This window comes from Eulemur rufifrons, chromosome 5 (genome assembly GCF_041146395.1).
Source record: "Eulemur rufifrons isolate Redbay chromosome 5, OSU_ERuf_1, whole genome shotgun sequence".
Lineage (NCBI taxonomy): Eukaryota > Metazoa > Chordata > Mammalia > Primates > Lemuridae > Eulemur > Eulemur rufifrons.
Window position 1 is genome coordinate 54,449,434 of NC_090987.1, and position 25,576 is coordinate 54,475,009.

Genomic DNA, 25,576 nt, shown 5'->3' on the forward strand with positions numbered 1-25,576 from the left:
CTTCCTTTTGTCTTCATTGCTGTCCTGAAAATGTTCGCCCAAGGCTCATCTCTAGAGCTATGCTGTCCATTAAGTTGGCCACCAGTCAGGTAGGGCTCCTAAGCACTTGAAATTAGCCTACTCCAAATTGAGTTGTGCTAAAAGTTTAAAATACACACTGGATTTTGAAAACTTAGTATTTTTTAAATTGAGATTTTTTTGGCACTATGTGTTAATATATTGAGTTAAATAAAATATAATATAAAAATTTGCTTCCTGTTTCTTTTTAATGTGACAACTAGAACATTTAAAGCTGCGTATTTTGCTTATATTTGTGGCTGACATTTCTGTAAGCGCTGTTCAGTAACAAGCAGGTTTTTACTATATTGAGTTTAACACTTTATTAGACACTCTTTAATGCCCTGTTTCATCCGTGGAACTCTTATCTCACTGTCGCTTCACAGTCACAAGAACAGAAAAGACAAATAATAACTTCAGTTTGCTCACCTAAATCCTAGATGCCATTTTTTTAATTACAGGGAGAGAGTGTCTGTATGTGTTGGGGTGGGGGGTCCTGATTCCACTTTTTCTCTCTGGTTTCCGGCAGTCTGCTTTCTATATTGACTATATATAAAACCAGTCTATCCTGATATCTTTATTTTCATTATGCTCTGTGCTACATTTGATATTTGAAATTTTTCTGCATAACTTATGAATAGAAGAATTGCTGTACTTAACTCCCAGATCTATTTGGATAAGTAATTTAAGCTCTCAAGAGTTTTAGTTTTCATATTTGTAAAGGGCATAAGGGTGCCCAGCTGATTAGAAGGGTTTGAGGAGTAAGTGAATGTTCTGGACTTAAAAGTACTTAGTGATTGATGCTCTTAAGAAAGCTAGTGGCAAGGGAGTGAGACGGCAGTAGCTGAGGTGGGTCACAGGATTGAGAAGCATTTTGGGGTTGTTTTAAAATGTGAAGTGGAATTTAAGTTTCAAAGAAGAAGCCACTGCAACAGTGGTTCTCAAATTTAGCATTCATCAAAATCACCTGGAGGACCTTTTTTTTTTTTTTTTTGAGACAGAGCCTCCCTCTGTTGCCTAGGCTAGAGTGCAGTGCTGTCAGCCTAGCTCACAGCAACCTCAAACTTCTGACCTCAAGCTATACTCCCACCTGGGGGCCTCCCAGAGTGCTAGAATTACAGCCATGAGCCACTGCGCAGGCCCTGGAGGGCTTTTTAAACCTGCTTATGGGCCCCACCCCCAGAATTTTTGACTTGGTGGGTCTTGGCAGAGCCTGAGAATTTGCATTGCTAATAGATTCTGGTGCTACAGGTCTGGGACCACACATTGATAACCACAGCTCTAGAGGTGAGAAGGGGAAGAATTCGAAGGGAAAAAGTCTCCAGTGAGGCACACGGTCCAGAGGAAATAAGATGTGATTGAAGGGAGTTAATCTTTGCAAGGAGTAATGTTTTCATCTCAAAGAAGAGGGAAAGAAAAGAGTTAAGATACTAGGAAGTTTTGAGGTGCCAAGGACACATTTGAAGGAATAACATATATTTGAGATTGAATCCTAAAAAAGGAATCACACAAGTTGGACTTTGGGAAGCAGCGTTAAATCATGTAGATCTGTGTTCAGATCCTGGTTCAGCTCTCACATTCCAAGTTTAACTTCTCTAAGCCTTAGTACCTTTATCTTGAAATTAGGAATACTGGTACAACACTGGCCCTGCAGGTTGTTCTGAAGATGAAGTGAGCTAGTACTGCCTCCTGTTTATTGGCCAGAGAGAGTGAGCCTGTGAGACACACTGACAAAGAACTAAGTGACTGTGAAGGGACCAGTGGGGACCGTGGGAAGGTTAATTCCGTGAACCTTCACTGGGCACTCTTAACTTGCTGAGCATTGGACTAGGTTCTGGGGATGAAAAGGTCAAGGTTCTTGCCCTCAGGGATGCAGGGAGATGCAGAGAAACAGTGAACATTTACAGTATGATACAAATGCTCTCCATGAAACTGGAACAGAAGTATTGTGTACCAAGTATTGTTAGAGCACTAGGGATAGTTATTCTTGACCAGCTGTGGGGTAAGTGGTCAGGGAAAAAATACTACAGAGTTGATGTTTGAGCTAAATCTTAAAAGATTAGTAGGAAGTCACCAGGCTGGAGCTATATTTTCAGTCTTGAAAGAGGTTCATTTTAAATTTGGGCCTCAAGGGAATGGCAGGGGATTAAACAGAGAAGTTAATTGGGATCAGGTCAAACAGACCCTATGTGCCAGGTAAACACAATGACTGCCACAACTAGAAAAAAAATTTTTTCCTTGGGGCCATGGTGTTTTATTATGAAAATAGAATAAAAACTTCGAAATCAAACAATCTTTTTTAATTTAAGGAAAAATTTGTTATATTTTATTTTCTGTGCGTGAGTGATATGCAACTCATGCGGCACTAGAATCAATTTTTACACTGCATGCCACTTGAGTTGTATGTGACTCACGGCATACTTAATGAATTTTTTACCAAGAATTGAGTCTGCATATGCTTCATGAGGCCCCGGGCTCAAAACTAGCATGAGTTAAATACAACTCACATGGCAGTTAATATGTTAAGGAGTTTGAACTTTATCTGTAGGTGATGGGGAAATAAGAAGGGTTTAAAATGGTTCCAATAGTGTTTTATAGAGATCACACTGATAACATCATAAAAGGTTAGATCAGAGAAAGATGAGAAACAGAAATCAGCATGAAGTTCTTTCAGTAACCTAGGATAAAACATGAGAAATTGAACCAAGATGGGGGTGGCATGGAGGTGTCTCATTGGAGAGAAGTTTGGACAGGAGAGTCATCAGACCTCAGTGCCCAACCATCTGAGGACAAGGAATGAGCCATGCACGAATCAGGGAGCATGAGAGTAGGGAGCGGATTTGGGGAAGAGGCAAAGAACCCGGTTTGGAGTGTATCCTGTCTGCTTCCACATGGAGATTCCCAGTTTATGGCTGAATATGTAAGTCTAGAGCCACAGAGTCTGAATGGAAAAAGACCTAAACTCTGTGAGATAACTTAAAGAGATTTTTTCTGAGCCAAATATGTGTGACCATGGCCCAGAGAGCCATGCCCAGGAAGCCTTGAGCAACTGGTCTCGCCATGGTTGGGTTATACTTTGGTTTTAGACATTTCATGGAGACTGGAATTACACGTAAAGTCATGAGTCATTGCATGGGAGACGTACATTGGTTTGGCCTGAAAAGGCAGGACATCTTGAAGTGGGGGGGGGGATTACAGGTTATAAGTGGCTTTAAAGATTCTTTGATTTGTGATTGATTAAAGAAATGAAGCTTTGTCTAAATGTTAGGAATGTTTTATTTTTTTTTATTTTATTTTTTGAGACAGAGTCTCACTCTCTTGCCTGGACTAGGGTGCCATGGCATCAGCCTAGCTCACAGCAACCTCAAACTCCTGGGCTCAAGCAATTCTCCTGCCTCAGCCTCCCGAGTAGCTGGGACTACAGGCGTGCACCACCATGCCCGGCTAATTTTTTCTCCTTTTAGTTGTTTGGCTAATTTCTTTCTATTTTTAGCAGAGATGGGGGTCTCGCTCTTACTCAGGCTGGTCTTGAACTCCTGAGCTCAAGCAATCCTCCCACCTCAGCCTCCCAGAGTGCTAGAATTACAGGCGTGAGCCACCGCTCCTGGGCCACGGCCCGGCCTAAATGTTAGGAATGTTTTAAATTAAGATAAGTCAGTTAAGCCACCTGACATATACCCAGACTCAAGTGGTCTGTTAAGCATTTAGGTCATTAAATATGAAATGTCCGATTTCACATCAAAAGTGTAATTTATTGCATCTCAAACAAAAGGAGTACAAGTAATCAAAGTATGTGCCTAAACTGTCAACACTGTTTTGCCATCTTAATAGTAGCTTGTTTATACCAGCAGCGAAGATGTCTGGAGAGCGAGTGGCAGTGAAATTGTGAAAGGCATTTTCCACAGCTTGTTGAGAATTGAATATTTTTCCTTGCAAGAAGTGGTCCAAAGCCTGGAAGAAGTGGTGGTCAGTTGGTGCAAGGTCTGGTGAATGCAGTGGATGACAGAGAGTTCCCAGGTCCAGCTTCTGTAATTTGAGCAGCATTGTTTGTGCGACATGTGGTGGAACATTGTCTTGCAAGAGGGCTGGCCTGTCTCTATTGACCAATTTCGGCTACTTAATCACAAGCATCCTCAGCATTTTGTCCAGTTGGCTGCAGTAGACATCCACTGTAATCCTTTCACCATGTTTCATGAAGCTGTAGTAGATAATACCAGTGCTAGACCACCATACAGACACCATTACCTTTCTTTGATGAATATTTGGTTTCGGACTGTGTTTCAGCACTTCATCTTTATCCAGCCATTGTGCCGAACACTTGCGATTGTCAAAAAGAATCCATTTTTATCACACGTAACAATACAGTATAGAAATGGTTTGCCTTTATGTCGTGACAGCAAAGAAAGGCAAGCTTCGAGAAGATTTCTCTTCTGACACTCATTTAATTCATTCTAGAACCCATCTATCCAGCTTGCTTTTTTTTTTTTTTTTTTTTTTTTTTGAGACAGAGTCTCACTCTGTTGCCTGGGCTAGAGTGCCGTGACGTCAGCCTTGCCCACAGCAACCTCAAACTCCTGGGCTCAAGCAATCCTCCTGCCTCAGCCTCCCGAGTAGCTGGGCCTATAGGCATGCACCACCATGCCCAGCTAATTTTTTCTACATGTATTTTTAGTTGTCCAGCTAATTTCTTTCTATTTTTAGTAGAGACAGGGTCTCGTTCTTGCTCAGGCTGTCTCGAACCCCTGAGCTCAAATGATCCACCCACCTCGGCCTCCCAGAGTGCTAGGATTACAGGTGTGAGCCACCGCGCCCGGCCTATCCAGCTTCTTTACCTTGCCGATTTGTTTCAAATGGTCCAATGTTGGAATAGTACTCTTAAACCTTGCTGCTAATTCAAGCGTAGATTGAGATGGATTCGCTTCCATTGCAGCTTTTAGCTCATCATTATCCACCTTGGTCTCAGGTCGCCCACGTGGCTCTTGTTCAAGATTAAAATCACCAGAATGGAACTTCTCAAACCATCGATGTACTATGCATTCATTAGCCACATCGCTCCCAAACACTTCGCTGATATTTCGAGCTGTCTGTGCTTCATTGGTTCCACGATGGAACTCATATTTGAAAATAACACAAATTTTTTTACATGTCCATGGTTTCACAAAAATTGCTCTAAAAAAATGTGACAGATAATCACAAGCCAAAATGCGTGTTTGCAAGACTAAGGAGGTACCTTCACAATAAAAATAAAACAGAAAATGTCAGAGATATCAACTGTTAAACTTAGTACTTAAGGAAATCGGGTATTTCATACTTAATAACCTAAATAAATTGATGACCTGCAGGTGTGGTTTAAGCTTTGTCTCATATAGCTTTAGTCCTGTTAATGAGTTACAAAGCCTATCTCCGAGAAGGGAAGGGAGCATGACGAGGCATGTCTGACCTCCCTTCTCAGCCAGGAATTCACCTATAGGGTACTTCTGGGGTCCCCTTAGCCAAAAGGGCTCTATTCAGTCAGCTGGGAGGCTTAAGAGTTTATTGTAGTTCACAGGATAGAGGGTGGGGCAGGAAAGGTGAAGACTAGGAAATGTCAGTGCCTGCTCTGGGCCAGGTTGTCAGGCAGTAGTTGAAACCCTGAGTGTGGATGGAGTTGCTTGGGGAGAGGACATCAGTGAAAAGGGATGAAGGCCCTGCAGGCGTGAGAAGGGGCAGGCTGCAAAGAGTAGCTTTGGAGGCAGGAGCATGGGCATCAAGGGAGGAAGAGGTTTAGAGAAGGGAGGAGTGGTCATCAGTGCCTGGTGCCTCAGAGAGGTCAAGGAGATACACTCTGAAAAGGCTTCTTGGATTTAAGAACCTGGAGGTCACCTTAAAGTAGAGACCAGATTTTGAAGAAGCTATGAGGGGAAGAAGGAGGATTAGCTGGACAGGAAAAGCATTACTAGGTGCTCAGTAAGTAGTGGTGAAATGTCTCACAGCTGCCCCAGGAAGTGTCTAAGACACCCTCCTCCCCCATCTTTTTAAGGTAAGGTACCCAATGAAGGAAACACACTACAGGTAAACATCCTAAGGGGATTCAAAGCATGTCTTGCTGTGCTCTTAACACTATGCTAAATGGTCCATGGAATAGGACCTCATTAAAAGATGGGAGGTACTGTGAGCATTAGTCATTGGTTAGGGGTGAAAAGAACCAGCAAAGAGGAAGAATGGAAAACAGAGAAAAGCATGGTGACTGAATGAAGGAAGGCCTCGAAGAGCCTGGCTGGGGATGGCAGAGAGCCCAGTGGAGAGCTTGGCTTTGGAAAGGAAGGGCATCACCCTTGCATGCACAGAACCCCTCACTTAAGTCAGAATTTCTCCATAAATGGGAAGATCTTGATGTTTATGCCTTCAGGAGTTGTCATACATCTTTTTCATATGGAAGAGCCTGATTGCATTCATAGAATACCATTGTTCCTGAGGATTTTAGAGAGATCTAGTTTAATCAACAAGTAATTATGTGCTGTTCTGTAAGTGAGCTCAAGTCTGTTACTCCAAAATAACCCTCCTTTGACCCTCTCTGGCTACCAACCAGTCTCTCCCCGCCTCCACACTTTTTTGGGGGAGGAGACAGGGTCTCTCTCTTTTGGCCAGGCTGGTGTACAGTGGTGTGACCATAGTTCACTGTAACCTCAAACTCCTGGGCTCAAGCCATCCTCCTACCTCAACCTCCCAAAGTGCTGGGATTACAGGTGTAAGCCACCATGCCCAGGCTCCTACTTTTTTAAAAAACAACTTTATTGAGATACGTAATTCACTTGCCATATAATTCACCCATTTAAGTGTACATTTCAGTGATTTTTCGTGTGTTTACAGAGTTGTGCAACAATCAATTTTAGAATATTTGCATCATCCATCAGTCCTCCCACTGCCCTCCAGTGCTAGACAACCACTAATGTACTCTTGTCTCTTTATCTCCCTTTTAAAACTAAACTTGGGAAAGAACTGTCCATACTGTTTCTATTAATATTTACCTCCCAGTTGTTTCTCAAGTTAAGGGTTTTCTGAAACTGCTCAGGGCAGCATCATCAGTCACCCTATTACTGCCAGAACACAAGGACATGTTCAGCATTGACCTTTCCGTACCTTTCTGATGCCTTTAACCTCTCTCTCTCCCTTGTGCTGTCTCCCTGTGGGCTCTGCACCTGCCCCTTGGCTGGCTTCTCACTCTTCCTGAGGGATCGGATTCACTGACGGTGTCAGCTGCGTGCCCTGCTGATGACTGTCTTTCCACAGAACTCTTAGTGTCATTCAGTGCCCCTTGGATGTTACCTGGATGTCATTTCTTCATGGCTAAAACAGAACTCAATTCTTCCTGCTAAGGAAAACCTTGTTTTTCCTTTGTTTTCTTTCTTTCCCATGCACCCAGATTGTATAGAAACACCTTTCTCCTTCAAATTCCTATACCTGCTGAATTTTCTTCCACCCTTATGTTAAAAATCTTGCTGCTGCTTGCTCATACCCACAATCGGGCCCTCCTCCTCTTTCATGGACTATTTCAACAGTTTCCTACTTGGTCACTCTGGCTGTAGCCTCCCTGAAATTCATTCACTCCACAGTTATTACAGAGAGCTTATAAATATGCAAATCTGACCTCATCTGCTAAGGTCCTGTTAAAAGGAATACACCACCTGTAAGTATTTATGCCCGCCCCCCCAGTCTGAATCCTATCAAGCCTCTGACTGCCAGTTTATAGGAAGGACAGGGGACAGAAGAACTTGTGAAGAACACCTTGGGGATTCATCAGCCAGCTATGGAAGTGGGAAATTCTACAGGACAGGTGACTAAGCTGCTTAAACAAGTAAATGGGAAAGGGAAAAAAAGAGGGAGAGAGAACTGTTACGTATTGAAAGAGTCTTAAGAGCATGCCAACCAAATATAATGTATTTGATCCTGATATGAATAAACCAACTGTAAAAACAATTTGATTTTTTTGAGCAGTCAGTAATCATGGGGTTATTTTTTAAAGAGCTTTTATATTTTAGAGCTGTGTGCTGAAATATTTAAGGAGAAATGATATGATTCCCAGGTTAGCCCAGGGAGTGGGTATTGTACAAATGAGACAAGATTGGCCATGTGTTTCAGTTGGGCAGTGGGCACGTGGGGTCCATTATACCTTTGTACTTTTGGTGTATGTTTAAAATCTTCCATATAATGAAGGGGTTATTTTGTTTTTCTTTAAAAGATATTAATGAGGCCAGGCACAATAGCTCATACTTGTAATCTCAGTGCTTGGGGGGTGCCAAGACAGGAGGATCACTTGAGGCCAGGAGTTTGAGACTAGTCTGGGCAACATAGTGAGACCCCGTCTCTACAAAAAAATTTAAAAATCAGCTGGGCGTGGTGGGACACGTCTGCGGTCCCAGCTACATGGGAGGCTAAGGCAGGAGGATCGCTTGAGCCTAGGAGTTGGAGGCTGCAGTGAGCTATGATCACGCCAGTGCTCTCCAGCCTGGGCAACAGAGCGAGACCCCATTTCAAAAATAAAAAAAGATAATAATAAAAAGATATTAATGAGACAGGGAAATTTTGAACCCTGATGGGATGTGGGATGACAAAGAATTATTTTTAGGCCAGGCCTAATGGCTCATACCTGTAATCATAGCCCTTCCGGAGGCTAAGACAGAAGGATCACTTGAGACCAGGAGTTTGATACCAGCCTGGACAACATAGCGAGACCCTGTCTCTACAAAAAAATTTAAAAAGAATTATTTTAAAAAACTTTTATTATAAAATTTACATGGCATAAAATTTAGCGTCTTAACTGTATTTAAATGTACAGTACAATGTCATTAAGTACATTCACATTGTTGTGCAACCACCATCACCATCCACCTCCTAAACTCTTTTCATCTTGCAAAACTAAAACTATATCCATTAAACAATAACTGTCCATTCCCCCATCCCCTGCCAATCACCATCTACTTTCTATTTCTATGAATTTGACTACTCTAGGTACCTCATTTAAGTGGGATCAATATAGTATTTGTCCTTTTATCACCAGCTTATTTTACTTGATGTAAATGTCCTAAAGGTTCATCCATGTTATACACATGTGTCAGAATTTCCTTTCTTTTAAAGGCTGAATAACATTCTATTGTATGTGTATGCCATGTTTTGTTTATCTTTTCGGCTATAAACAGGCACTTGGATTTCTTCCGCTTTTTGACTATTGCGAATAATGCTGCTGTGAACACAGGTGCACATATATCTCTGAGTCCTTCCTATCAGTTCTTTCGAGTCTGTGCTCAGAAGTAGGATTGCTGGAGCGTATATGGTAATTCTGGTTTCGTTCTGTGAGGAATGGCTACACTGTTTTCAACAGCAGCTACATCATTTTACATTCTTGCTAATAGTGCACCAAAGTTCCAGGTTCTCCACAGCCTTGATAGTACTTGTTATTTTCTGGTTTGGGTTTTGTTTGTTTGTTTTTTATCATAGCCAACCCTCACGAGTGTGAGGTAGTAATAATAAAAAATTATTAATGTTTTAGGTATAATAATGCTACTATGATGTTACATACACACATAAGTTTTTAAGAGTTCTTACTTTTTGGAGATACACACTGAAAAGGATTTGTGATTAATGATACAATGCCTAGGATTTGTTTTTTAAATAATCCAGTTGGCAGAGGGAGAGAGGTAGAAATGAAACAAAATTGGCTAAATACTGATACTGTCCAAGTTGGGTGATGGTTGTATGGGGGGTTCATCACACTGTTCTCTGTAGTTTTGTGTATTTTGAAATTTTCCCGTAAGTGATATTTTGGGACCATCGTGATCCATTCCCAGCCTCTCTCTTTGAACACTCCCTGTTGTGCCGTTTGTCAGCCGCGTTCAACTACTGCTGGTTCTTCTCTGCGTGCCGCCTCTGTCCGCTCCCATTCACTGTTCATTTGTGTACTTGCCTTTGCCTCTCAGCCTGGAATGCTCTCCCCTCTGCTGGGTGACTTCTCTGCTCCTTTAATCCTTAACTCTGGTGTCCCCTTCTCCAGGAAGTCTTCCCTGCCATCCCCTCCACCCTCTATTCTCCTTCCTCCCATAATACCCTGGCCTGCCTCCATCTCCATAGCTTCTCCATCACATCCCAGGAGGAGGGACAGATCAATATGTCTTATTAATCTTTTTATCCCCTTGTGCCTATTGCTCTGCCTAGAATATAGGGGAAAAAAAAAAAAAAAAAACCCAGTGAATTTTGAATGAATTGTGCTGTACCATCATTTTATGCACAGTCTGTATTGGGCAATGTCTGGTACATAGTAGGCCTTGATGAATGAGTACTGCATGAAGCCCTGAGTGTCTCCCTGTACAGGGTCAGTAATTAATATTAGAAGGATAGCATTATGGACCTTTAACCCAGGCATCTTCATTTTATAGGCCAAGAAAGCAGATTCTAAATGGATTATGTCTTAAAGTCACACAGCCAGTTGGCAATGGGCCTGCTTTGTACTTCATGTCTACCAAGAAACCTTCTGAGCCTCATTTGGTTCCCAAATTAGTTTTTCTATAGTGAAAACATACTGCCTGCCTGCCTGCCAAGCACAAGAATCAGTCTACTTAACAATTTTGTTTCTCAGTGAATTTCTAATTTTCTGTTTTATTATATAATCCTGCAGAAATAAATTATATTATGTTAAATACTTACATAGCCCATAGCCTTGCTTTCTTAAATAGCTTTTTTAAAAAAGCTTTGTTTTGTTTTGTTTTTTGAGACAGAGTCTCACTCTGTCACCCAGAATATGGTGTAGTAGCATTATCATAGCTCACTGCAACCTCAAACTCCTGGGCTCAAGCAATCCTCCGTCCTCAGTCTCCCAAAGTGCTAGGATTACAAACATTAGCTACCATGCCTGGCCTGGCCTCTTTAAAAGCTTTCTTTCAAAAAAATAGTGGTGGTCTTGTGCTAAGATGACATAGAACTTGTAGGGGTGTGGGGAAACTCACAATAAGGCAGATTAATAAGAGAAAGAGATTAATTTGCTGTGTGCTTGGGGAGAATCATGAGAGTGATTACCAAATATCCCAATGGGGTCCAGAAATTTAAGCACCCTCATTTTAGAGGGGGAGATGAGGAATGTAGGTAATTCTGTTGAGTGGCAATAGGTGGTTGCTAGGGAGGATGAATAGATAACTAGGAAGAATAAATGGATGGGGGAAACAGATTGACTTATAAGTGATTCTCTTTGGAAATTAAATTAACCTGAGAGACAGGTATTATATTAAAAATGATTTGGACCAGGTCTGGTTGCATTCTTGATCTTTTCTGCAACATATTGAGATAAAAGGAGGGGAAGGGAAGTCACTTCTTTTTGATGGGTCTGATTTTTTTTTGTGAAGAAAGAGGGAAGGCCCTTCCAATGTCTGTTGATCTTTAAGGGCCTTTAATTTAAAACACTCTTTATCTCAAGGAATCATATTTTGGAGTGAAATTTCCTGAGCTCCTTCAAATTATATGCTCACATTATACCTGTCTCAAATGCCTGGTTTTGGTATCATGCTATTATTTTGTAACATACAACCGTTGGGGGCAGCTGGGTGAAGGATACACATGACCTCTCTGTACTACCTTGCAGTTTCCTATGAATCTATAATTATTTCAGAATAAAAAGATTTTTTTTTTTTTTTTTTTTTGAGACAGGGTCTCACTCTGTTGCCTGGGCTAGAGTGCTGTGGCGTCAGCCTAGCTCACAGCAACCTGAAACTCCTGGGCTCAAGCAATCCTCCTGCCTCAGCCTCCCAAGTTGCTGGGACTACAGGCATGCTCCACCATGCCCGGCTAACTTTTTCTATATATTTTTAGTTGTCTGGTTAATTTCTTTCTATTTTTTAGTGGAGAGGGGGTCTCGCTATTGCTCAGGCTGGTCTCGAACTCCTGACTTTGAGCAATCCTCCCACCTCGGCCTCCCAGAGTGCCAGCCGTGAGCCACCGCACCTTCAACCAAAAAGATTTTTTAGCAAGGTGATGGTGTAAATGTTTAGGCACCAAATTATAAAGTTTTCTGGAAAATAAATTGCTCTGGAACTTACCATCGTCTGTATGTCCTTGACAAGTAGATTCAGTGACAAGAGTGGAGCTTACAGAGATCTTTAGTACTCACCATGCTGGGTTGTTTGCATTCTAAATCAATGACCATTCCACACTACTAAGACAAATAATGTCTTTTTTTTTTTTTAATTTTTTTTTTGAGACAGAGTCTCGCTCTGTTGCCCGGGCTAGAGTGCCGTGGTGTCAGCCTAGCTCACAACAACCTCAAACTCCTGGGCTCAAGCGATCCTTCTGCCTCAGCCTCCCGAGTAGCTGGGACTACAGGCATGCGCCACCATGCCCGGCTAATTTTTTCTGTATATATTTTTAGCTGTCCAAATCATTTCTTTGTATTTTTAGTAGAGACGGGGGTCTCACTCTTGCTCAGCCTGGTCTTGAACTCCTGACCTCGAGCGATCCTCCTGCCTCGGCCTCCCAGAGTGCTAGGATTACAGGCGTGGCCACCGTGCCCGGCCAATAATGTCTTAAAGTTGGTAATTTTTAGTATTTTAAATATTTCACAAAGAATTGTCTGTGGGCATGGTGTATGGGATTTCATCACAGCACAGCCCGTTTTTCTGGTAATGACTCCTTGATAGGGCTCTTCATACATTGCCTAGGGAGGATGCTCTTTTTTGCACAGTTTGAAACTCTGACTCACTGCATTCGGCTGCTGGTGTTTCATACGCACGCTCCTCTTTCAGCATCACTCCTGGAAGTGGGATTAATTTGGGCCCCATTCTCATTCTGACACAGGTGGCTGGGCTATGGGGATTGGCAGCAGACCCCCGACGTTCACAAGGGATCCTTCCCAAGACATCTGAATGCTCAAACCTCAGAAAACCTCTCATAATTTTCTGAGTTTCACTGGCTGTAAAACAAAGACAGTGATACTTATCCTCCAGGGTTGTTCTGAACGTTAAGTTTTGAAGGTTAAGTGAGATCTTGAATTAACTGAGAATTGTAAGTTAATGATAATAATAATGGGAAGAAATAATAAGAAATAAGCTGGGTGTGGTGGTGGCACCTGTAGTCTCAGCTACTCAGGAGGCTGAGGCAGGAGGACCACTTGAGCCCAGGAGTTTGAGGTTACAATGAGCTATGATGATGCCACTGCAGCCTGGCCCGGGTGATAGAGCGAGACCCTATCTCAAAATAAACAAATAAATGAATAAAAAGAAGAAGAAGAAATAACTGGGAATGAGTGTTTGGTGAGGTACACTAGGTAACTAGTGACTTGTCCCTACAGCACTTCAAATTTGTGCCTTTTCAGAGTAACACGCTGCTACTTGACATGGCTTTCCCTTCCTCAAATTATTGAAACCTTGAATGTTGCACGTAAATGGATCTACTTTACCTGAAGAGAGGGTCTTTTCCAGCAACAGTCAGGGTTTCTGAGGGTCCTCTGAGTATACGTGCGGGGTACTGGAAGAGCTCCTGGGAAAAAGAAAACAGCATGGTATTAAGTTGAGATTGCCAGTATTCAATAATTGTTACCTTGGAAACTTCCGGTGTTACAGCTTCGAACCTATCCTTCTGCTGAGTACCAGTGAACAGCACCATGGGAGTGCAGCCTGGGCGAGGTTGGAGAGAGGGTGGGCCGTTAGTCCTTGTGGGAGCCAAGCTCAGGGTTGTGAAGACCTGAGGGCAACCAGGAGCCATTGAAAGGCTTTAAGGAAAAGAGTGACCTGATCAGATTCGTCCTTCAGCATCATCCTTGTGACCATGGCGTGCAATACAGATGGGGTGGGGGGTCTCGACAAGAGCCTTCCTACAATACTTCGTTAACACATAACTGCCGTGTGAGTTATATTTAACTTACGCTAGTTTTCAGCCTGGGGTCTCGTGAAGCATATGTAACTGCAGTTGGTTCGTGAAAATCTTACTTGTTGGTGTTCTTATTGTTACAATTAATATTGACAACTTAATTGCATGTAACTCATGCACACAAAACAATAAAAAATCAATTTTTCATTAAATTAGAAAGGATCGTTTTGTTTTTGAAGTTTTTATTCTATTGTTGTGATAAAACATGTGGCCCCAAAGAAAAATTTTTTTTTCTAGTGTGATAGTCAATGTGTTAATTCAAGTGAGGTCAGGCGTGGTGGCTCATGCCCGTAATCCCAGCATTTTGGGAGGCCCAAGCAGGAGGATCACTTGAGGCCAAGAATTGAAGACCAGCTTGGGCAACATAGTAAGACCTCATCTCTGAAAGAAAAACAAGAAAAATTAGCTGGGACTAAAGGTGGTACACAACTTTGTCCCAGCTACTCAGGAGGCTGAGGTGGGAGGATCACTTGAGCCTGAGCCCAGGAGTCCTAGGCTGCAGAAAGCTCTGATCACACCACTGCACTCCAGCCTAGGCAACAGAGCAAGAACTCGTCTCTAAAAAATTAAATTAAATGATTCAAGTGACAGAGATTGATGTTGGTGAATGGAGAGAAGTGGACGAGGAGGTGGACTCTGTAGGACTTGGGCACTGATTGGATGTGGGGAGTGGAGGAGGGGTAGCTGTCTGGTTTCTGGTTTCTGTGGCTGGGTGGCCAGTAGTGTCCTTCTCTGAGATAGGAACGGGGAAAGGAAGATAGGACTGGGGAGAAGCTGGCATAAACTTTGGACAGATTTCACTTGAATTATCGGTGTGCACTCAAGAAGAGGCGTGCTAGGTAAGTCTTTGGGCGGGCAGGAGTCAGGAGCTCTGCAGAGGTGGGTGGATTAGGTACAGAAATACTCATTGAGTGCTAGGCACTGTCCTAAGTGCTGGGGTCTCTGCTCTTCATCCTAATGGGGGAGCTAGGCTCATTCAGCTGGGTGCCTCCGATGGGGAACCATCAAGGAAGTCTGTGGGGAGGAGTAGGTGATGGTGAGTGACTGAAGAGATCAGCCACCTGCGTTATGCGATGCGTCGTCATCCAGGAAGGATCAGAGGGAAGCAGCTTTCTGGGCAAAGGAGCACAGGAATGAGCAGGCGCATCCCAGATGCTCTAAGGAGGCCGTATGACCCAACGTGGGACACACTGGGGGTGGTGAAAGGAGCTTGGGCTGGGTGGGGGTCGGTGTTCGGTCCCGGGGCAGCTGGGTTTGTTCTGAGCTGTTTGCTCCTAGGAGTTTGAAGACATGGGAATGGGTGGCAAATCTCAGGGAGAGAGCACAGAGTGAAAAGGGGAGAGCACTTCCGTATTTAATCCAAGGGCAGGAGAAAAGGAGACTTCTCAAAGGAAACTGAGAGGAAACAACCAGAAAAGTAGAAGAGAAGACAAGAGAATGTTGTAGAGAAGTGTGAGGAAAGAGAACTTGAAAGATGGAGGGGAGTATGAAGTGGCAGATGGTGGAGGGCGGGGCGAGTGGGAAAGAAGGACTGAAAGTGCGGCCTGCGTGTGGCAGCGTGAAGAACATTGCCGGGCCGAGCTGCCCCATATTGCAGCAGACCGAGGTGCTGGCTTGCAGGGGTGGCGATGTGTGGTGCCTGGCTCGTAGGAGGACGACAGAAGAAGCAAAGAAGAGGGGGAAGGAGAAGAAGCAAGTTTCCCAGTGCGGAAGGGCAGGAGGCAGCAGTGGCTGTCCCAGGTCGCTACCTGTGCATAGGAAGCACTGATGAGAGAGCCACACCTGTCTCCAACAGCCACATCTGCTAGCTCAGAGTGGAGGAGTGTAGGTGCTGTCATTCTTAGGTGAGTTTGAGCACAGAGCACCCTGGGGTTGCAGTGGTGGGTGGTTGAAGGGGGAAGTGGAGACTGGGTGAGGGACCCTCCTATCAGGCTAGTGCGTGGGGGGTGACAGGATGCTGCTTAGCGGTCCACAAGGTGTGACTAGCTCCAGTTTGATTCAGAGCAGTGTGGACATCCTGGAGCCAGCCTTTCCAGAGCAGAAGATGGGGTGGCACCTGAGGCGCAGGCCTCCCAGGAGGGAGCGGGCACTGGCCAGTGGGAGTCAGGCTGCAGTGTCCTTGGTGGAAGGCAGACTCGGTGCACACACTGCTCCCCAGCAGACCGTGGACCTCTGACCGCAATCTCTCCCAGAACTGGGTCTTCCTGGAGCCCATGCGCGGAGAGCCTCTGAGCTGAGTGCCCAGAAGTACCAGATACGATGAGAACAGGCTCATGTGTTTATTATTTTTATTTTTTCATGCATTTATTTACGGCAGCCAGTCTTACATTGCTTTATAACATCTTGTGTGTTTGTTTCTACATAACTTGTAATCTGTTCAGGCTGTTTTCCCACCTCTATTGGAGCTTAGGCTGGAAGGCTTACTCATTTTTGCCTTCCTCTGTAGTGCCCTGCACATACCAGGCACTCTGCAAATGCTCAAGGCTAAAAAATCTGCCAGGACCACCACATTCCACACTCCCCGTTCCTGCCTACCTCATTCCAGTTAAATTTTGTGAGTAGTTGAGAAAACGGCCCAGTGTTTCCTTTGGCTAAAAGCAATTGGTGTTGCAAAATTGAGTTCTCACTTTGGAACTTGCCTGCAGCTGTTTGCATGTGGATATTGAAAGAGGGAGTGGTAGCTTTTATAACTGTTAGGGCAGAGAAGGGTTCTGTTTCTAATCTGGGATGACCAGCTGACTCATCAAGTGCCTTGACCCCTTGGGTTCCATCTTTCCCCGTAGGAATATGGAAAACTGAGCTCCCAGGTTTGCAGACAGCCCAGACCTGGCACTTGTGGAGCAAAAGGAAATAATAGAAAAAACAAAAATCCAAGAAATGTTAGCAGCTCATTTTTAGTTTTTCTGACCTTCAATAGGTATGACTTTACCTTCCCCAGAGGAAAACTTTTCAAACAATGGCTTTTATAAAGGGTTCATTTTATTTTTTATTTTTTTTTTTTTGAGACAGAGTCTCACTCTGTTGCCCGGGCTAGAGTGAGTGCCGTGGCGTCAGCCTAGCTCACAGCAACCTCAAACTCCTGGGCTTAAGCGATCCTACTGCCTCAGCCTCCCGAGTAGCTGGGACTACAGGCATGAGCCACCATGCCCGGCTAATTTTTTTGTATATATATATATTTTAGTTGTCCATATAATTTCTTTCTATTTTTAGTAGAGACGGGGTCTCACTCTTGCTCAGGCTGGTCTCGAACTCCTGACCTCGAGCGATCCACCTGCCTCGGCCTCCCAGAGTGCTAGGATTACAGGCGTGAGCCACCGCGCCCGGCCATAAAGGGTTCATTTTAGGAGCATGGTTCCCATCCCCTTTCCCCCTAGGTGGCAGCAGGAAGCAGCAGAATCTACATGAAAGTAAAGTCCTGTTCTTGAACTGGGGCCTAGGATTGAGTTACTTACCTCTGCCCTACAGTTACATTTGTCAGGCATTCCTAAGGTTTTTTTCAGACCATCTTAGGCACCCATATATGGATTTAAAGAAATACTGACTCAGCTAGGGTTTGTGGAGCACTGTGCAGTCAGCTTTAACAGTTAAAGGGGGAAGAAACAAATGGGAGCATTAGAATTGGGACTTTGAGGTTGAGAAAATGGTCCTCTTTGGTGTCCAGTGGGTACTGAGAGCTACTGAGAGCTGGTGCCCTCGGAGCTGCCTTGGGCGGGACACCGGGGTTGGAATACGTCTGCACTCTGCGCCCGGGTGGGCGTGGTCGGGGGGCCCTCGCTGCAACGGGAGGAACAGCACAGAGTGCTGACTCCTCAGAAATCTCTTAAAGATAATAATTAAAGATGTTATTTGGGACATTTTTTAATAACACACTGGAGATGTTTAGTGTTAGGAGGGAGGGATGACATTGGGGGTGGGGGCTGAAACGCACAACTGTAACACAGGTAAACATAGGAAAGGAACAGTACATGTTCAGAGGCTGAGCAAAGGCACCTCTTCTGGGCAATGGAGGAGTCAAATCCTGACAGCTGAACATGAGGCTGGGGACATAGTGGAAAGATACCATCTCTCTCCTCCCTCTCCTACCTCTGTCGTGTTCTCATCATGAAATCCCTGCCCCAGAACTCTGAGGGTGCTCATTAGTACACTGTTCTTGTTCTGTAGTCACGTCCCATGTCCTAGAAGACTGGGAGCCCACGAGAGCAGGAACCACCTTATTCGTCTTTACGTGCCCCACGGCACTTGTCTCTGGCACAAGGTGGACTCTTAGTAAGGTTAGCTGAAGGCATCTCGCTGGGGAGAAAATGGGAAGAGAGAATTACGGTGCCAGACCAAACATGATTGTGTCCACATGCACGGTCTTGGTAAGAAGTGGCCAGGTCTGTGTGGGTGGTGGTTGGGAGCAGGGGTGTGGGTTGACGGGGAGGAAAGTGGGACAAGAGCTGCGAGGCAGTCGCCTGCCCAGCATGTGAGGGAGCAGCCCAGCCTGGGGAGAAGAGCTGGGCACGAGGAGGGCGTGAACACTGGCCTGTGTAGTCAGACGGAGGCGTGGTGCTCTGGTCAGCACCAACACCTGAGGGAGAAACCTTACTCGTCAGGGCTCCTTCAGTTGACTGCAACAGAAATTCAAGTTAAACTGGCTTAACACAGGAAGGAAGTTATTGATTGACATAAGGAGAAAGTCTAGGGGGTAGCTGGTCTCAGGTACACCTAAATCCAGGGCTCAGTGACATACTCAACAATGCAGGTGCATCCTTGGGCCCTTTTTCACTGGCTCCATTCTCGGCAAACCCTCAGACGAGGTGGCTGTGGGCAGCATCAGGCTTGTATCCTGCACAAAGAGAGGACTGCAGAGGTCCAGGGACTGAGACCTCACTTCCCCACGGCTGAACTAGACATCGATTCTGCCCAGTACAGAGCTGGTGAGAGGCGGCGTTGTCGGGGATAGAGGTGTGTTCCCAGAAGAGGGGGGTGAGCCTGGGCAAGCAGCCCCCAGGAGCACTGCAGAGCACAGGCCCTGGCTTTCGTTGCTGCTGCAAGCAGGGAGGCCTCGTGCATGAAGTGTACCTACATCTCTCTTTTTCATTGTTTTTCAGCATCTTCATGATACGGTGAAGAGGAATCTTGACAGCGCCGCCTCCCCTCAGAATGGCGATCAACAGAATGGCTACGGAGAACTCTTCCCCGGGCATAAGAAGACCCGCCGGGAGGCCCCTCTGGCAGGAGCCGTCTCTTCCAATGGACTGCCTCCAGCCTCCCCGTGTGGGCAGCCTGACAAGCCTCCTGGGGGAGAGGCCTTGCAGTCCAGTGGGAAGCACCCTCTGGGGCTAGACTCTGTCAACAAAAAATGCCTGGCTGACTCGAGCCTCCACTTGAATGGAGGGAGTAACCCCAGTGAGTCATTTGCTCTGAGCCTGAGTAAAGAACTGAAGCAGGAACCTGTCGATGACCTGCCTTGCATGATTGCTGGGGCCGGAGGCTCCATAGCGCAAAGCAACCTCATGCCTGACCTCAACCTGAACGAACAGGAGTGGAAGGAGCTCATCGAGGAGCTGAACAGGTCAGTGCCCGATGAAGACATGAAGGACCTGTTTAATGAGGACTTTGAGGAGAAGAAGGACCCAGAGTCTTCTGGTTCTGCCACGCAAACCGCCTTGGCACAGGACGTTAATATTAAGACGGAATTCTCTCCAGCAGCCTTTGAGCAAGAACAGTTAGGCTCTCCACAAGTGAGGGCTGGGTCTGCAGGACAGACCTTTTTGGGGCCTTCATCCGCCCCTGTGAGCACAGATTCTCCCAGCCTGGGAGGCTCTCAGACCCTGTTCCACGCCTCTGGTCAGCCTGGGGCAGACAATACCAGTCCAAACCTGATGCCGGCATCAGCCCAAGCCCAGAATACACAAAGAGCCCTCGCGAGTGTAGTGTTGCCTACCCAGGGTCCAGGAGGGGCCTCAGAGCTGTCCTCTGCCCACCAGCTCCAGCAGATCGCTGCCAAGCAGAAGCGCGAGCACATGCTCCAGAACCCACAGCAGGCTGCCCCAGCACCAGCCCCCAGCCAGATGTCCACATGGCAGCAGACGGGGCCCTCCCACAGTCCCTTAGATGCCCCTTACCCCATGGAGAAGCCTGCCAGCCCTCCCGGCTATAAGCAAGACTTCACTAACTCCAAACTGCTCATGATGCCTAGTGTGAATAAGAGTTCCCCTCGGCCTGGAGGACCCTACCTCCAGCCCAGCCATGTGAACCTGCTGAGTCACCAGCCACCAAGTAACTTGAATCAGAACTCTGTGAATAACCCAGGGTCGGTGCTGGACTATGGCAATACCAAACCCCTTTCTCATTACAAAGCAGACTGCGGGCAAGGCAGCCCTGGGTCTGGCCAGAGCAAGCCAGCCCTAGTGGCTTATCTTCCCCAGCAGCTGTCCCATCTGAGCAATGAGCAAAACCCCTTGTTTCTGATGAAACCAAAGCCAGGAAGTATGCCCTTCCGATCACTGGTTCCACCTGGCCAGGTGAGTATGTGGCTTCCTTTTCTGTCACTGCTGCAGATACTTCAGTGAGGTTACTCGCTAAGTTGGATGTAAATTCGGTCCAAAGTAGTCGTGGGAACAGAGGGAGGAGGAGCAGCTGCTGTCCTTTGACTCCTTTGGGAGTGAAATCTATAAAATAAACCAGAGTCAATTCTTAATAAACAAAAATAGAGTAAAATTCCCTAGTATAATTTGATTTTAAATGCATAAACATTGGAAAAATTACCTGCATTTAGTCCAGTGTCTCTTTCATGCCATAGGATTTAAATTAAGTCATTTGTGGCTGTGCTTTTACAGGTAAAGATCACATTCAATGTGCTTCTTAGAGGTTTTGCTTTTTTACCACCTTTCAGATCTCTATGTTCAAAATCCCTTAGTTTTTTGTATGCTTGTAGCATTTTAGGTCTGTGCTGCTTCCCAGCACGTCTAAACCCTGTAGTTACGTAGTCATGATGCTCAAGCCGAGCAGAGTCACGTGGCTCTGGAGGGGAGAAAGAGCCCTGTAGGTTGGCTCCTGTTTCCCACTACTATACGTAAACCTTTGTGTATGTGTAGCACACTCTAAAAGTTTAAAAATCAAAAATTTAAAAACTCAATGCTGGTAATATCTTGAGGAAATTGACACACTCCTATATTGGTGAGGGTGTGTAACTGGGCACACTGCTTTTGGGAAGTAATTGGCATTACGTGTTTTTCATAAGCCACAAAAATGTCCATAAATATTGACATATTCTACCCCCTGCAAGTTTGTCTAAAGAAATAATCCAGAACAAAAAAGTTATATATAAGAGATAGTCATTGCATGATTATGTCTAATAGCCAAAACTTTGAAGCAGTTTAAGCATCTCCCAGTTGGAGAATCCACGTATAAATATTGATACTTCCACTTATTTCAGCCATTAAAATGTTACATAGCCATGAAACACAACCTTAGCAAAGGCAAAGCAACACAGTGATAAATGTCATTTAAGTAGTGCTTTGCGCTGTACTCTCAGTAGTCCTTAAGCTTCTGGTGACTGGAATGAAATCACACCACAGAATCTAAGATTAGAATCTTGAGAAGATTAAATATACAAACGAATAAGAACTGGAAAGGAGCTCAAAAAGTTGAACTTGTTTAAATAATAATTTCTTTTTGCCTTCTTCCTGTGCTTAGTTTTCCCCTTTTCTTTTAAATGTAAGTTACGATGTTGGATAATATTGTGGTAGCCTTGGCTATGACTCTCACTTCCAGTTTATGTGTTAACAGAAAATATCTGTTAAAGTTCTCATTGATATTCTGTATTTTATGGAACATGGGTATCTGACAAAAGCTAAGCATTCTCTTCCCAGTGAAATGCTTGTACACAAGTGGACAGACATCCAGTTTCAGGCAGTTCAGAAACAGCCCCAGAGGCTCACGCACATGGACTGTTGTGTGTCTGTCAACCAAAGCCCTCTTCAGAGTGTTCTTCTGTGGGTCTCCGCATTCAGACATTCTGCTAGTCGAGTGTTTAAAGCCTCGGTTGCTTACTGGAACTATCTTGTGCAAGTGTGAGAGCTTCAATATGTTTAATGTAAAACCACATTTTTGCCGCTGATGAATCATAGTGAGCAAGGCTAACGTGTGGAGTGGTTGTTCACTGCTAAGTGCCTGCATGCTGGGATGTCATTGCTCTGGGCTGCGCCCCAGCCCTGTGGGATGGTGATGGTGAGAGTCAGCAGAGGCTTGGCTTCAAGAGAGTGAGCCTTGAAAGAGGCTCTCACTGGGTGGGGCATATCTGGTCTGATCAGAGCTTGGAGACTTCACTGGCTCCCCTGTGTTGACAGGAGCAGAACCCTTCCAGTGTCCCTGTACCAGCCCCGGCCGCCAGTGTTGGGACCCAGCCGCCTGCTGTGTCCGTGGCCAGCTCTCACAACAGCTCCCCCTATCTCAGCAGCCAGCAGCAGGCGGCTGTAATGAAGCAGCATCAGATGATTTTGGACCAACAGAAACAGAGGGAGCAGCAGCAAAAGCATTTGCAGCAACAGCAGTTCCTTCAAAGGCAACAGCACCTTCTGGCAGAACAGGTAAAAAGAAAGATGGAAGAAAACTGCCCCACTCCCTACCTTCGCCTGCTTCCTGAATCACCGCAGTGGTCACAAGCTCCACTTGTGCATGTAGCTCGGCACTGATTTTGTAGGCGTGGTGTTAGAGTAGTTTGCCCTTTAAAAACTCCTTTCCAGCAGTGGTGCATTTCTCAGCCAGAGGTGGCCTATGTCAGAAGCTGCCTTGTGTCACTTAGTGGGGCTAATGAAGGTAGAATCTGTGGCTAGAACTTCACGTAAGGGGCATTTTCCCATGTTGCTGGTTGGCAGCTTCCAAACCACTGAACTCACTTGTCCATCCATCTGCTGTGGGGCCCAGCTTTGCTGTAAATACAGTTTGTTATAAGCCAGAGCATGAAGAGTGAAGATGTCCTTAAGGTTCTAGAATCAGGACACATAGTTCACTCACTTAGTCACCAAGTGCAGTGTGCAGGCACGAAGGGTAACAAGTGTGAGTTCACAGGATTTTAAATTACACCTTAAGACAATGGAACTAGCTCCAGAGAGTGAAGTTGATTCAGGATGATCACTGCCTTAGTTTTGCCATTTAGAAAAATAACAGCTTTATTGGGATATAATTCACATAACATTTAAAGTAAACAATTCAGTGGGTTTTAGTATATTTACAAAGTTGTACAACCGTCAGCACAGTCCATGGTATAACCTTTCCATCACCCACAAACAAACCCTGTACCTCTGAGCAGCCATTCTCCCACCCCCAGCCTCCGCAGCCCTCGCTGACAGCTAGTCTCTCTCTGCGTCTACAGCCCTGCCTGCTCTGGGCATTTCGTACGATGTTTTCACGATGCAGCCATGTGCCCGTATCAGTACTTCATAGGATTCCACTGTATGTCCAGGACAGGCTACATTGTATTCGTTCACTATTGAAGAGCATTTGGGTTGTTTCCCCCTTTTGGCTGTTACGAACAGTGTTGCTGTGAGCATTTACATGCAGGTTTTCATGTGAACATGTTTTCATTTTTCTTGGATATATATCTAGGAGTGAAGTTGCTGGGTCGTGTGGTAATTTTTACGTTTCACCTTTGGAGGAACTGCCAGAGTGTTTTCCGCAGTGGCTGTACCATTTTACATTCCCCCCAGCAGTGTATGAGGGTGCCGGTTTCTCCACATCCTCAGCAATGCTTGTTAATGTCTGAGTTTTGATTCTAGCCATCCTAGTAGGTGTGAGGTGGGATCTCATCATGGCTTTGATTTTCATTTGCCTAATCTGCCCTCTTTTTTTTTTTTTTTTTTTTTTGAGACAGAGTCTCGCTCTGTTGCCCGGGCTAGAGTGCCATGGCATCAGCCTAGCTCACAGCAACCTCCAACTCCTGGGCTCAAGCGATCCTCCTGCCTCAGCCTCCGGAGTAGCTGGGACTACAGGCATGTGCCACCATGCCCGGCTAATTTTTTCTGTATGTTTTTAGTTGTCCAGCTAATTTCTTTCTATTTTTTTTTAGTAGAGGTGGGGTCTCGCTCTTGCTCAGGCCGGTGCCCTCCATTTTTTTAAACTGATAGACCTACCTTTTTTCTTATCCATTGCTCCTTAGATCTGTTTCATACTATTTATTAAAACCCCCCGAAGTAGACCAGGTGCAGTGGCTCACACCTGTAATCCTAGCACTCTGGGAGGCCGAGGTGGGTGGATCGTTTGAGCTCAGGAGTTCGAGACCAGCCTGAGCACGAGTGAGACCCTGTCTTTACTAAAAATAGAAAGAAATTATGTGGCCAACTAAAAATATATATAGAAAAAATTAGCCAGGCATGGTGGCACATGCCTGTTGTCCCAGCTACTCGGGAGGCTGAGGCAGGAGGATCGCTTGAGCCCAGGAGTTTGAGGTTGCTGTGAGCTAGGCTGACGCCACGGCACTCGCCCAGGCAACAGAGTGAGACTCTGTCTAAAAAAAAAAAAAAAAAACCCGAAGTAAAATCATTAGCACTATTTCCACAGGAGCCCATATGTGAGTGAGACACTTGGATGATTTACTTTTCTCTGGCCTAACTCTGTTTGGTTTTGTTTTATGTGGGTTTTGCTGTTTTGTTGTTCTTGGCGTTTTCTAGGAGAAGCAGCAGTTTCAGCGCCATTTGACCCGCCCACCACCCCAGTACCAAGACCCAACACAAAGCACCTTTCCGCAGCAGGTCGGACAGTTCCCAGGTAAGGGGCGCCTGAGCAAGAAAGCAGGAGCAGGGAGGCAGGCCGCAGGCGGGGCGTGCCCAGGGAGCGTCACTGCTCGTGTTGGTCACTGTGCGGTGCTGGTTGAGTTCCTGCTCTCTGCCTAGCTTTACGCTCGGGACTAATGCCTTTACTTTATCATCTCAACTTCAGTCTGTCTAAGGAGCCTGGCTTTCTAGTTACCCGGCCCCAGGAGAAGAGGGCATAGAGGCAGACCACTGGAAATACTTCTGCTGGGTCTCTGGCCATACAGGAAGTGGCTTCCGTAATTCTTAAGAAAATTCTTGGCCGGGCGCGGTGGCTCACGCCTGTAATCCTAGCACTCTGGGAGGCCGAGGTGGGCGGATCGTTTGAGCTCAGGAGTTCGAGACCAGCCTGAGCAAGAGCGAGACCCCATCTCTACTAAAAATAGAAAGAAATTATATGGACAGCTAAAAATATATATAGAAAAAATTAGCCGGGCATGGTGGCACATGCCTGTAATCCCAGCTACTCGGGAGGCTGAGACAGGAGGATCGCTTGAGCTCAGGAGTTTGAGGTTGCTGTGAGCTAGGCTGACGCCACGGCATTCACTCTAGCCTGGGCAACAAAGTGAGACTCTGTCTCAAAAAAAAAAAAAAAAGAAAATTCTTTGCTTCTGCCTTTATTGTGTTTTCAAAAAATGACCCTCTCCTGTTTTCCAGTTAAAGAGAGACTTGATGTGGTTGTGTGGCCTTTTGCTTCTTTTGTCTCCTCCTGCTGACTCACTTTGGTGTCACAGATGGCAGCGTCAGCAGTGGACGGTTGGCCAGAAAGGGCAGGAAGTACACTGTGGTCTCAGCTGTCGCCTCTGAGCTGTGCCAGGGGAACTTGCTTAGACTGCCCC

The 25,576-nt window shown here is 45.4% G+C and overlaps 1 protein-coding gene across 2 annotated transcripts in view; it reads left to right on the forward strand.

Annotated features, from left to right (window-relative positions):
• MAML1 (mastermind like transcriptional coactivator 1) overlaps positions 1–25,576 on the forward strand; it is a 44,773-nt gene that overhangs the window by 13,909 nt on the left and 5,288 nt on the right. Inside the window, exons 2-4 of one of the 2 annotated variants that reach the window (XM_069468589.1) lie at positions 19,035–20,450; positions 22,278–22,517; positions 24,597–24,693. In XM_069468589.1, coding sequence (XP_069324690.1) covers positions 19,035–20,450; positions 22,278–22,517; positions 24,597–24,693 — 1,753 coding nt within the window. The remainder of the gene's footprint in view (positions 1–19,034; positions 20,451–22,277; positions 22,518–24,596; positions 24,694–25,576) is intronic. The other variant, XM_069468590.1, reaches the window with a different exon arrangement.